Here is a 14239-nt window from a genome sequence, read left to right on the forward strand (position 1 = left end):
GTTCAGTGACTTTGGAGAAGTGAAAAGATCACACTGCAGCTGAGTCACAGACAGTTAAGACTTAAATCTGAAACTGCTATTCAAGTAACCAAATAACTTCTGAAAGTGATCTGTGTGTGTGCTCCACCCAAGGAACAGATACCACGGAGTATGATTTATTTTCTTTATAGGGTCTGTTTGATGTCAACCGGAAAATTATTAATTCCACTCATCTTTTTTACACTCCAGATCACCTTTTCTAAGTAGAAATGGAACTTGAGTTAAATACACTCTGTTTATAGCTGCCAACATTTCAGAGATTTCAGTTTCAAAGCATTTGTATGTGACTCAAACTTTAAGCCAACTCTTGCAGCAAGTAATGCCATAAACAGAATCATATTCTCTCTGTAGAATATGATCTGAGATAGGCAGGGGCTATTAATGCAGCTGGACAAGAGTGCTTATGATGTCAGTGGGGGCAGGGGAGGAGGGGAGGGAGAAGGAACTGGGACTGACATGTAAAACAAGCTTGTTTCTAATTCAAATTTTAAAAAATGGAAAAAAAAGAGTACTTATGATAATTCCTTAAGCTTATTCCTATATTTTTTTTTTTTTTAGTGTTACACCGTAAACCCAAATGTGAGGACAGAAATGGTAAGATAATTTCTCATCAGATCCTTGTCTAGAATTAATGTAGTCCTAAATTTCATTTCCTTTATACTTAAAAAATAAAAATATGTGTACTAGGTCTGAATTTTGTGAGACCTAACCAATTTGCAAAAGAAGACAGGGAGAAGTACCTCTGATGATGAATGAAAGTGTTTAGTGAATTAAAATGATCTTCATTATTTCCATACTACTTAACAGAGAATTGGTCACACAGGGGTATTAGACACCTCCCAGCAGATAGATACCTCAGCATCCACTAGGTCTTATTCTCTAGCTTCTGTTTGGAAATGTCTTCTTTCCTTGGCCCTCATCTGTGTGCATTTTCTTGTTTCTACTCTTTCTTTGACTCATTGTGACGGCTAATTTTATGTCAACTTGGCACAAGCTGTAGTCATCTGAAAAGAGGGTACCTCGATTGAAAAAACAATGCCTCCATAAGATCTGACTGTAGGGCATTTTCTTAATTAGTGATTGATGCCATCCTTGGGGTGGTGGTCTTGGTTTTTATAAGAAAGCAGGCTGAGCAAGCCATTAGGAGCAAGCCAGTAAGCAGCACCCTCCATGGCCTCTGCCTCAGCTCCTGTTTTAGTTCCTGTCCTGGCTTCCTTCAGTGATGGACTATGATGTGAAAGTGTAAGCGAAATATACCCTTTCCTCCCCAACTTGTTTTTGCTTGTGGTGTTTCAACATGGCAATAATAAAACTAACTAGGATACATCATTCCCAGTTGCCCTTATTTCTTTCTGGTTCTCTGTTCTCTGATTTCTAACAAAGAAATACCCAATACACAAACTTTAAAAATCTTTGATTTTCTGCTGTTCTCTTGATATGCCTCCTTCAGAGCCATAAACTCTTAAAGAGATCATATAAGAATTTGATGATTTATTTAATTTACCAAAATTTTATTATATTTCCAGCATCACTTGGATATGTCTCAAACGTCTATACTAAGATTTCCGTTTCAAATTACCATCCAGGTCCTAGAAATTTCCATTTCAATATCTTATTGCATTTTCGGACTCAAGACATTTGTAACTAAAAGCATCACTATCCCACTTGTAAACGCTGATGGAAATATCTTTATTCCAAGCAGTCCCATTCTGGGAAACTAAGAAGGACTTTAGGTTCCTCCTTCCCACAATTCCCACCTCAGATACAGTTAGCAAGTTCATTCAATTGGTTCTTCCCATGCAAGGTTTGTATCAGATTTCCTTCCTGCGATTTGGCTATGATGACCCCCCCCCTCCTAAAAGACTCATGGGTTAAAGTCTTGCTTGCCAGCTGATGTTCTTTGAGGAAATATTGGATTCTGAAGGCTGTGACCTAGTCAGTGAATTAAGCCCTTGATGAATTCAGAATATGATTGTATTACTGTAAGGGAGGGCTTAACTTAAGGATATAAGCCATGGGGACATGCTCTGGAAAGATCTGTCTTGCCCCATCCCCTTTCTGTTGCTCTATGTCTCTTTGTCTCTGGGGACCCATGAGGTGAGCAGCTTTGCTCCACTGCACCCCCACTGTTATGCTCTTCTACCTCACCACAGGCCTACAGCAATGGGGCCAAGCAACTGTGGACTGGAGCTGAGTCAAAAAAGAAAAAAATGTTTCCTCCCTTAAACATACGACGTATCATTGCAGTGATATAAAACCCATTAGACTCTTTCCCTTCAAGCTTCAACTCCTATAATTTCTCCTTATCTTCACACTGTTTTTTTTTCTTCATTCAAATTTATTGGGTGTAATTATATCAATTAATTGAATTTATGCTTAATCTTTCCAATGCTGATTAAAGTAACTTCAGTAAATCCTTTTTACCCCTTGGAAAATAAGTTCCAAACTCCTTAGCTAAGGGTCCCCCAAGTTAGAACTCAAGTTGAATATATTTCCCTGAGCTTTCCAATTAAGTCTCTAAAGACAGTTTCTAGATTCTTTCAAGATCTCACAAACCGGTGTCATCGTGTGAAATACAACTTCTTTGAAACTAAGCCGATCCTTTTGTTGTTCATAAATGTTAGGAGTCCTCGGCACTGCTTTTACATTTCACAGCCATAGCTATGGTCTATTTTGACCCACAGAATGAAGAGTAAGAAACGTATCTCAAGTGAGAGCAACAACAACCAAAATATTGAGAGGGCTGTGATTAGTACTATATAATTGTTTATATTTCATACAATGATCACACACCAGTGACGAAGACGCTTATATTTCATACACTGCTCACACACCAGTGATGAAAATGTACCATTTTGTGCAGCTTAATTGAGAAGACTTCTTAAGTGCCTTTTAAATGAAGGAGGAAAGGGGACTTCAAAATAAAGACATAACAGACATTATCCCAGCACTCAGTTCGAGGCCAGCCTGGTATACATAGCAAGTTTCAGGTGAGCCAGGGCTACATGGAGAGACACTGCCTAAAGCAACAAAACCTAGCACAGAGAAGAGAGAGACAGGAAAGAGGTGTGGTAATAAAAAATTTTGATCCAACAAATTATCCAAATCCACCATTGGCTCAGAGGGTCAGATGTAGGAATCTACGCCTTTAATTGAAGGAAGAACATGTGGGTCTCTGTGAATTTGAGGACTGCTTGGTCTACATACTGAGTTCTAGATCAGCCAGGGCTACACAGTGATCCTGTTTAAAAACAATTTTTTAAAATTGTTTCAGGGGAATTTGGTGGCTAAGTCAGTCTTCAAGGAGAAGGAGGAAAGTGAAGAGCTAAAACTTCAGAACACCACTATCAAATAGGATTTAATTAAAGTGATATTTTTCCAAATAGAGTAACATAATAAATAATTATAACAACTCAGTGTATCAGAATATAAACTCTTTCTCTGGGCTCCACAAGCACCAGTATGTATTGCTCCAGTGACTATTCTTTTATTTCTGGGTTTGATAAGACACAGGAAACCTACTGGATCCAGACCAGGAACACAGGCAGTTCTTGAATCCTGGTTGTGCACCATTGTTAGAATTCCTATGGATTTCAGAGTTGGACTTGGCAGGAGATGCTAAACAGCATATTTTCTCACTAAGATGAATATGTTAATGGACTAGCTTGGGATTTTAATTAAGAACATGACACAGGACATCTCAAACACCATACTTCCAGTGGGCTGGTAAGATTGATTAGCAGGTAAAGGCGCCTATGGCCTAGCCTGAAGCCTGAGTTTAATCTCCAGGATCTACATGACAGAAGGAGAGAAGAGACTCCTGCAAGTTGTGTTCTCACCTCCAGATGCCAGCCCCTCCCCCAAATAAACGTAATTTTAAAACTTGCAAAAGTACTTCCACTGAAGTACCACTCACTTCTCATCTCTCTCTGCTCTTACGCTCCTTCAGGATGATCCGTCTTTATGTTGCCAGAAGTTTTCTGACTGTCCTGAAGAGTCCCAAAACAAGTCTTTCTAGAAGTTTCCAGAGTTAGTACAACCTCTTTGTTGTACTAATTTTATTTGGTGTTGCTTTTTAAAAGACACTCTTTGGGCAAGATGTCACAGATAAAGATTATGTATGTGTATGTCAATATTTGTTTAGTCTTCACTGTGACCTTCAGAATGGCTTTTTCTTTTGCTGCTCCTGGAGTCATCTGACTGATGACAGAGGAGGACACACACACACACACACACCTAAGCGTGACACAGGAAATACCTACAGAACTGTTAACTTAGGAAGTGTGAAAGACTTTAATTTTTTCCTGTGACGTCTACCTGTGGTCAGACCACTCTCGAATCCTCCCTTTAAGTCTTCTCTAACTGTTAACCCTGAAGCTTCCAGGCCCTGACAAACAACATAACAGGCCCAAAATCTGACAAACTAAAACAGAAACAAGGGAAATCTGAAGAAAGAAGTAAAAGGTATAGGATAAAAAGCAAAACTACCAGAGGTGGATTGAGGTTTGGAAAGAAAGAGAGGTCAGAGGATCAAAGTATTTCTCTGCCAGCCACAAGGTAGGGTCTGTTAGTCAGTCCCCTGAAGAGGCAGCCTCAAGACAAATTGATGAAAGAGCCTGTGAGAGAATAAGATGAGAAAGCCATCAGCCTGTAGATCCTGAAATAGGGCAGAAATGTGAGAAACTAGACTCTTTGTATGCTTATAAGCTAACAGTGAGTTCCTTTTTTTTTTTTTTTTTTTTGACTGAAGCCCATTTCAAGAAATGAGAACAGAATGGAAATCTTGCTTATAGAGTCTATGAGGGAGGACCAAGTCTTCTGCATGCTTTTCTCAAATGCTAGTAAATAAATTAAGTCACTCCCCAAAGGGAACAAAGAAAGAAAAACAGACCTCCTAAGACTGCAGCACCTTTGACCATGCTGCAGTACAGAACATGCTGAACTCTTTCCACCCACAACCACTCTTCACTTAAGAGATTTTAATGTGATTCTAGATGTGCAAACATTAAAAAATGAAAAAATTAGGCATATAATCAAATATTGACAATCAATTACAAATTTGTTGATATATACCAGTGGTTCTCAACTTTCCTAATGCTGTGACCCTTTAATACAGCTCCTCATGTTTTGGTGACCCACAACCATAAATTATTCCGTTGCTACTTCATAACTATAATTTTGCTACTATTATGAATCATGTGCTTTCTGATGGTCTTAGGTGACCCCTATGAAAGGATCGTTTGATGTCCAAAAAGAGTAATAAAGTATATAATGTATTTTGTAAAGAAAAAACGGATTTTGAAACAAATTCGTGGACAGGTGATTTATATCCATCAGTTTGCTCAACTTCTAGCACCCTGTCTTGTCACTAGGCACCTCTCTGAGCTATCACCTTCTCCACAAAGCCCCATGAGCGTTCCCAGTTCAGACTTAGGCTCCTGCAACTTTACTTTTCTAGCAAGGACATCATGAAAAGTATAAATGGGCAAGCTTTCTTATGTCTTTCCAATGCTGTCTGAAGTTGCCTTAACCACTTCTTTTGAGTAATGTGTCTGTACCTCCCAAGTCATGATTTCCATCACCTACTTTTGGGTCACACACACCCGAAGGCACAGAGTGTAGGAGTCTTGCTTATCTGATTGTTGCAAGTTTTAATAAAACCAACACAGAAGAGGTGAAGCTAATGACCATTGGTTGTCTTGCTATTGGCATGAGCCTTAGTCATGGTCTGCCATTTTTGGCTATTTGTCACATTCTTTCCTGAGTAAGATCCATGTTATAGAAGCTAGATAGTTTTAGCCCTGAATATCCTTAGCCTGAATTTTCTAAAGACATTTTTATCATTCTGCAGATAAGCAAGGCTCACTTCAAACACAGGGCTCTTGAGGCCAGTAGACATGGATTTGATTCCTTATGATTAGTGTTTTTCCAGTTTCCACAGTTGAACATAGTTGGTGCTGTCATGTCATACCAACATACCAATCATCTTAGAAAATGGATCACTTTCTTCTTTGCCCCTTTTTAGGGCCTTTTGTAAGGCACTTGCTCTTTGCCAACCTCCATGGTGCTACACAGCAATAGGAATCTTAACATTTATTAAGGATGAAAGCAAGCACTTTGATACTAATGGAAAGGATGAACTCATTTATTTTTACATTAAAAAATAAATTTGGGGACCAGCAAGATGACTTGGTGGGTAAAGGCACCTACTACCAACTTGACAACCTGAGTTTGATTCCTGGGACCTAAATGCTAAAAGGAGAAAACCAACTCATGAAAGTTTTCCTCTGACCTCCAAGTGCTCACAACACCCTGTACACACACACACACACACACACACACATAAACACACACACACACACACACACACAAGTGTGCATGTAAAGATTTAGAACTTGGCTGAATATTTGACACCATGACATAAAGTATCTTCAATATTTTCAAAGGTGAGCGATATTTTGATCTTATAATTAGTAGATCCAAGAAAGTCACTTCACATAAATAGGTAGCCAAAAATGGCAGAAGTATGTTCAGGGTTATATCAGAAAATTTGGAAATTCTAATCTCAAATCAAAATTTATTTAATGAATATTTTCAAAGAAACTCAATCAGCAGCCTCAATTAAAAAAAAATCAAACCTCAATTTTTAAATCCAAATGTGCTAACATGATACAATTCAAAGATGTACTACTACTCTGACACTTATGCAGAGGCTCAATAGTAGAAAAATAGTAAGTTGTTGTTTCCTGTAATTAAACCACCATGTCTCTAAGAACAGAAAACTATGTGTGTACAATTGTACACACAAATGAAATATACATACAGATGAAATGCAATTAATTTGGTAATAGTCAAATCGGAGCAGAGGAGTTTCATGCAGTGTGTGTTGGTGTTGCATGGCTCACTGGCAGCCTAAGTGAAAACTGAGCATGTAAGTGTTTAGAACCGAGGCTTCAGAAAAAGTGGCACCATGTAACACCAGGATGTACTTGAACTTGAATCAGATTTTGTCTGTTTGGTATTCAAAAACCTATTCTTGACAAATTTTTCATGACTCAGTACAGTTATACAGCCCACAATTTAAGAAGCCAGCATATGGAAAACATAGCAGACATTGTATTTTGGAGTGATCAAAACAAAACAAAACAAAACAAAACTTGGCCCTTCTCTACTAAGGGGAGAATGAAGCCAGAGTTTGTCGCTAGAGCTCTGCAAGGTTACTTCTTGATGCCTTGTGAATGCAAATGGTTTACTAAGCTTCCAACAAGACTGAGAAAGCATAAGTGCCAAGGAATGGAATCAGGAGCCTAGACCTCTGCAGCTAGTGAACAGGACTATTAACAATAGGAATGGATGAAGAAGCTGGCCCTGAGTAGACACACAATCATTGGGAACAAGACATGCAAGCGTGTTCCATTGCACTAAACAGAGTGGCTAGGTAGGCAGCAGTCAAACTAGAACAAGCAAACCAAGAAATTTAAAACTATATGGCCCTGAGCAAAGGGCTGGGTCAAGTTAGGAGAAACCAGCTTCAGAGGTAAATACATTTATTCTGGTGGTAGTGGTAAAAAACTTGTACCTTAATAAATATAACATTTACTTCAATAAAGGCTTACTCAAAAGGCAGGCTTATTCTCCCAAGTTGTTTCAACTCAACAAATGTTTGCGCACTTGCTATGCAGGGATCCTGTGCTCATAGCCACTTGCCTGGTATCAGTACTGTAAATACATATAGAACCAAGATGTTTCCTGGTCTGTCTATGATAGGTAAAATCTACAGAAGCTAGGACAATGCCAGACACACTTTTATGGATCCCTCATATTTAATAAATATGTCTTCATATTTAATAACTGCAATATAAAGGTCCTCATCCCCAAGAAACAAAGTTCACTTTCTCTTGTTTAAATGGTATCCAACAGTTTTAAGGATTGTTTTTTAACTTAAAACATAAGCTTTAAATACAGACTCTTTAAAAGTTAATATACTTTTAAAAAGCTCGGAATATACAGAGTGACTAGTCTGTGATGGAGCTGAGCACCTGAGTGCCTAGCAAGGGCAAGGCCCTTGTTTTAACAATCTGTATGAAATAAAGTCAGACTCACAGCCAGACCAGGACACAGACACCTGTCATTTAGCTGCTTCTGGTGGGGGAGGTGTCTGAGGCAAGAAGATTGCAAGGTCTGCCTGGGGAATGTAGTGATTTCCCCTATCTCAAAAGGAAGAAAGGGAGGAAAGGAGGAAGGGAAGAAGGAAGGGAGGGAGGGAGGGTGGGGAAGGAGGGAGAGAAGGAAGTATGGATGGATGAAAGGAAGGATGGAAGAAAGGAAGGGAAGGAAAGGCAAGCTAGGGTAAAAGTCATAAAACTATATTGTAAGACCAGCAAAGCTACAAACTGCTCTGTGGTGATTCAAAATGGGGAGTACCAGCTGTGTTGGTTAGTTTTGTCAACTCAGTACAAGCTAAAGTCATCTGGGAAGAGGAAACCTTGATTGAGAAAACAAATTCCATCAGATTGATCTGTAGGCAAGGCGTTTTTTAAAATTACTAATTGATGAGGAAGGGTCCATTGCAACGTAGGCAGTGTTCCTCCTTGGTCTCTGTTTCAGTTCCTGCCTTGAGTTTCTGACCTGCCTACCCTGAATGATAGACTGTGACATGGAAGTTTAAGCTGGTTTTGGTTAATATTTTATCATGGAAACAGGAAAACAAACTAGAACACCCAGTGGACTACTTGACATCTTTCAATACTCTCCCTGTGGTCACAACAAGAACTACATCTATGGAACTGTGACAGAATTCACAACAATGACTACAAAAAACTGAGATCCAACTACATGTAACAAAATTGATAAGATTTTCAAATAAGATACATGACATTTGACAGAATTTCATCTACAAATAGTTCAAAAACATTTAAAAACCATTGTTTAGTGGAATAAATAAAGCAATGCAGAAAACCCAAAATGTATTCAGATAGTGTTGGCTTCTATCTTTTGGGGGATCAGGGTGTAATTATCTGGAAGAACACCCAGGAGCTCTTCTTACAGTGTGTGTGTGTGTGTGTGTGTGTGTGTGTGTGTGTGTGTGTGTGTGTGTCTGTTCATCCAGTCCAGACAGGGTCTTTCATAGACCAGGCAGATTATAAGAGTGAACTCGTCTTCTACCTCTCAAGTGCTGGTAATAGAGGTTTATACCACCAAGCCTGTATTTTTGAGGGGTTTTTTGTTTTTTTTTTCCGGTCCTAGGATTGAACCCAGGGTTTCCGGAATGCTAAGCATCACTGGACCACCTGAAACACATCTCTAGCCCCAGCAATCCTATTTCTTGATCTGAGGAATGCATATTCCTGCCTTATTACTAATTATGAAGCTGATGCCTATGTGTAAAGCATTTATCATACAGATGTCACCCTTTGCAATTTTCAAAAGTTTAAAGCATTAAGGTCAGTGGATCACTTGGAGTCAGGAGTTGAGAGTGGCAAATGCACATGTTATGATATTGATAGTACATGGTTTGAAGTTTTTGTTCTACAACTGTGAGTTGTGTGAGTGTTTTGTGAGTGTGTGGTGCTGAGGAGTTGAACTCAGGGCCTCGAGTGTGCTAGGCAGGCACTCCGTTGCTAAGTCGACCGCTGAACTGTGATTCCTTAAATTTTTCTAAATTACATTTATTTCTTTGTTTATTCAGTAGTAAGTAGGGGATGTGTGCGACGGCACATGCATGGAGGTCAGAGGTCAGCTTGCTTGCAGGAGTCAATTTTCTCTTTCTACCATGTGGGTTCCAGGGATCCAACTTAGGTCTTCATGCTAGTCAGCAAGTGCCTTTACCTACCAAGCCATCTTGCCAGCTCAAAACTATATGTCTTTTGGCAAACTGTCTTACTGTCTGTGCCTTAGCATTTACTATATGTTAAACATTGTACAAATTATGGAGGGGACCAATACAACCAGGATGAAATATGAACATTGGCCGGGCATTGGTGGCACATGCCTTTAATCCCAGCACTTGGGAGGCAGAGGCAGGTGGATCTCTGTGAGTTCGAGGCTAGCCTGGTCTCCAGAGCGAGTGCCAGGATAGGCTCCAAAGCTACACAGAGAAAGCCTGTCTCAAAAAAGAAAGAAAGAAAGAAAGAAAGAAAGAAAGAAAGAAAGATGAACATTGCCTTTGTGAAATTTCAATTGGATAAGAGAGCAGTAATCATACAAAGTTAAAAACTGGAATTGTCATAAGTGCTATAAAAAGTATAGATCATATTAACAAGAACTTATCACAGATGATTTGATCTATTCAGGTAGATCAAGAAGGCTCCTTAGGACTGGAGAGATGGCTCAGGAGTTAAGAGCACTGGCTGTTCTTTCAGAGGACCCAGGTTTGAGTCCCAGCACCCACATGGCAGCTCACAACTGTCCATAACTCCAGTTCCAGGAGTCACGTTCTATTAGAGTATAATAAAGTACAGCAACTCTATTCTGGCCTCCATGGGCACTAGGCGTGCTCCTGGTGCACAAATATGTGTGTAGACAAACTATCCATAAAAATTAAAATAAAATAATGTTTTAAAAAAGAGGAAGGTTTCTCATGGCTGAGGACATAGCTCTGTGGAGGAGCATTTGCCCCATGTGTGCCAGACTCTGGGTTCAATCTCTGCCATCATTAGAGAAGTAGGAGAAAGAGAAGAGAGGGGATACAAAAAAAAGCTGGTCTAGGACATGACCACCACCAACAAAACAGAAACCAGGACTGAAATCTGAGCTATGGAAATAAGTTTTGTTGTTCTTGGAGGGGAGTTGCTACACAGGAAGTCTACACATAGTATATATGCCGTTTGATTGTTACCTCCAAGGCAGCTAGCAGCAGCTTTGTGAGACAGAATTAGTTCTGAGATCTCAGAAACAGCAAGTCCTGAGAAAATATCAAGAGCCTAAAGCCAACTTTGGGCAGTAGTCAAGTGGAAAACCTCCCATTTGATGGCAGTATTTCCCTGGGCCAAGCTGGCCCACTTCCCAATACCTCTCCTCCCAAAGCTATTTTTCTGGTGTCTCAGTTGAACCTATAGGTGGGGCTGAGTGTGAAACTCTTGTTTTTCCACTGGAGGACATGAGTCAGTGAACAGTGAGGTTCCACTTAATCACCACCCCAAAACAAGGTTCTTAAGAATCAGGAGTAAGAAGAACAAGGGAATGATTAATATAAAGCCAGGACAGTGATTTACTCTTGGGTGGGGTGGGGTGGGTGGAGAACCCTGCTGGGAAAGGGAGAGCTAGGGATCTTTTGGAGTTTGATGCTACTGTAGTTCTTCGTCTGAGTGGAGACTGCATTGGCAATGGTTCCTTTATCATTATATTCGCACGTTTTATGTAGTTTTCTAAATATGTATTATAGCTAAAAATTACAAGTAGCTAAAAAAAAACAAGCTGTAAAAAGTTCTTAAGCTGAGAAAAGTATAACCAGATTTATATCATTAAAAAATTACTTGGGCACTAAGCATGGTGGTGCACATCTTTAATCGCTGTGCTTGGACACAAAGGTAGGTGAATCTTTGAGTTTGATGCTAGTTTGGTCTATAGAATGTGTTCCAGGCCAGCTAGGGCTACTTTAGTGAGACCTTATCCAAGAAAATTAGCTGAAGGTGGGACAAGGCTAGAAGCAGAGAACATGGTCAGGAGGTGGCTACCACAATTTGGTGAGAGATTATAATGACCTCTACAAGGGTTAAAATATAGAGATACAGTCTTTTGTTTTGAAAAATACAATAAAAAAATAAGACAGAAGCTAACACTGCCACTCAGATCACTTTTTTCCCCTCTATATCTTCACAAATTGACTCAAGAACAACAGTCAAAATGCAACCACATATCTAAGCAGACATATGGAACTCTACCCTGTGGCAAACCTACTCTGAGGACTTGTGGCAGAAAGAATACATTTTTATGACATCATGACCATATGAAAGTTGAGTTGGCATAATACCTTAGCATCAAAGTTGAGCTGCTTATACACTAGCCTACGGTGATATCTAATCATGATACCCAGTCAGTGAAAACTTCATAGAGTGTTTTCTCATCTAATATCTGGTCCTAGAATGCTAGCTCTGGAAGGCAAAGACATTTTATTCACTACTATATCTTAGGGTGAAAAAACAAAGTTAGTATACAGTAAGTGCTCAATAAATATTAATGAATTATTTCTTTCTTTCTTTTTTTTTCTCAAGATATGGTCCCTCTAAGCTGGATGGGCTAACCTTGAACTCACAGTCCAACTGACCTCAGCCTTAAGTAGCTAGCACTCTAGGCACCTCCATAGTACCTTGTATTTAATTATCATAATTATTTGTGTCTAATCAACACAATAATCCAATGAGAGTAGATAAGACATATATTATATATTATTATCCTCATTTTGTAAGTTAGAAAACAAAGATTTTATTCATTTTTTGCAATTAAAAGTTGAAGGGCTAAGACTCAATATTCTTATAATTCTAAAACACCAACTAGAAGCATTTCAAAGCATAACAGGCTGGAGTGGTGGCACACGCCTTTGATCCCAGAAACCAGGAGGCAGAGGCAGAAGGATCTCTGTGAGTTCAAGGCCAAGTCTGATCCACACAGCAAGTTCCAGGGCAGATAAGCTACACAGTGATACAAACAAAAACCAAGCAAAACAATAAAATCAAAACCATGACATGTCTGTCAGATCCCACACTCTCCAGTGTACCTGACATGGAGCCATATAGCCTGCCCAGCTTTTACTGCATTGACAACTACAGCTCCCCTACAAGGAGACCCATTGTCTTCTGGATAGTCAAGTCCACCTGCTCCCTGGCTACCTTGTTCCTGTGTCCCCTAGTTGTCTCTACTTCCCACTCTACCCAGTCCACTTCTTCTCCAAACAATAGAAGTTAAAGAAACCCAGTTAGGGCAAAAAAAAAAGGAAAATGCTGTTCTAAAAACTTGTCATTAGGCCGAGTGTTGGTGGCGCACGCCTTTAATCCCAGCACTCGGGAGGCAGAGGCAGGTGGATCTCTGTGAGTTCGAGGCCAGCCTGGTCTCCAGAGCAAGTGCCAGGATAGGCTCCAAAGCTACACAGAGAAACCCTGTCTCAAAAAACCAAAAAAAAAAAAAAAAAAAAAAAGAAAGAAAGAAAGAAAGAAAAGAAAAGAAAAGAAAAGAAAAAAGAAAAAAACTTGTCAATAGAAAAGGGAAAATAGAATAAAGTGGCAAATGACAGTTTTGGTGTAATTCAAAAGCCTGTCATCCAAATGATATCCTATAGGGAGTCTAAAAATTCAACACTACACGAGGAGTTCCTCTTAGTCTCTTTCTTTTTGGTATCAATTAAAATGAGTAATTTGAAGCTTAAAACACAACTCAAATGCTTTCTCCAGATGCTCAAAAGGTATTAATATTCATACATCTGTATATACCTTCATAGGACTGATAAACTCAAAAAAACCCACAAACACAACAATAAAACCAGCATACCTGAAAAAAATGCTGAATACACAGATACAACAAAACTCACAGAAGTTATGTTTTTAGGTTGTCTCCCCACGCAACCCCTTGTAGTCCAAGCTCTGATGTTCAATTTGTCCCTACAGCAATTCAGTCTAGGCAGGTTAGACCACAGCAGACCGTTAAACAGTGCATCTAACTCCTCTTTCAAACATCCCAGAACTCACCAGAAATTCATTGGCAAACTCCTCATTATTAATTTTCTTTTTCTGGGCCTCATTCAGTAACCGCTGCAAAATTTCTCTTTGGTCCATGCCGCAGAGCAAAAGTCTGTGAGTGAATTAAGTGAGGGCATGTCAAATGTGTGTCATGGCCAAGACACCACCAAGAAGCCACTGCTGCTGCCTGAGCACAGCACGCTGGAGGCTGTGGTTTACTGACTGCATCACAAGCCCTAGAGGAAATTAGTACGAAACCAACTTCTGTGGTCACACAACAAAGCCATCATCTCCCTCCAGGGCCCTAGCGCCTTCCTTTCTCAACAAAGAAACCTGGCTACAGTTCAAATGTAGCGAACAAGAGGCTAACCAGAACATTAAACTGTGGTCTGCTTAGCTGGGGGACTCTGCCAGCTTTCCACAGTACTCACCTCACCTCTCTTGATGCTTCCCAGACAACAGACAGAAGTACAGCTCTAACATAAGGTGTGTTCAGCCTTTCCACATTCCCCAGGAGAGCAAAGGCCTGG

The 14239-nt window shown here is 39.7% G+C and overlaps 1 protein-coding gene across 1 annotated transcript in view; it reads right to left on the minus strand.

The window, feature by feature from the left end:
- The window catches only part of Ptpn22 (protein tyrosine phosphatase non-receptor type 22), a 49044-nt gene extending 35127 nt beyond the window's left edge, over nucleotides 1–13917 (minus strand). Inside the window, exon 1 of the mRNA XM_035451307.1 lies at nucleotides 13719–13917. Within this exon, the coding sequence (XP_035307198.1) occupies nucleotides 13719–13805 (87 nt within the window). The 5' untranslated portion in view covers nucleotides 13806–13917. The remainder of the gene's footprint in view (nucleotides 1–13718) is intronic.
- Nucleotides 13918–14239: the final 322 nt, after the last annotated feature.

Source organism: Cricetulus griseus (genome assembly GCF_003668045.3).
Source record: "Cricetulus griseus strain 17A/GY chromosome 1 unlocalized genomic scaffold, alternate assembly CriGri-PICRH-1.0 chr1_0, whole genome shotgun sequence".
Classification (NCBI taxonomy): domain Eukaryota; kingdom Metazoa; phylum Chordata; class Mammalia; order Rodentia; family Cricetidae; genus Cricetulus; species Cricetulus griseus.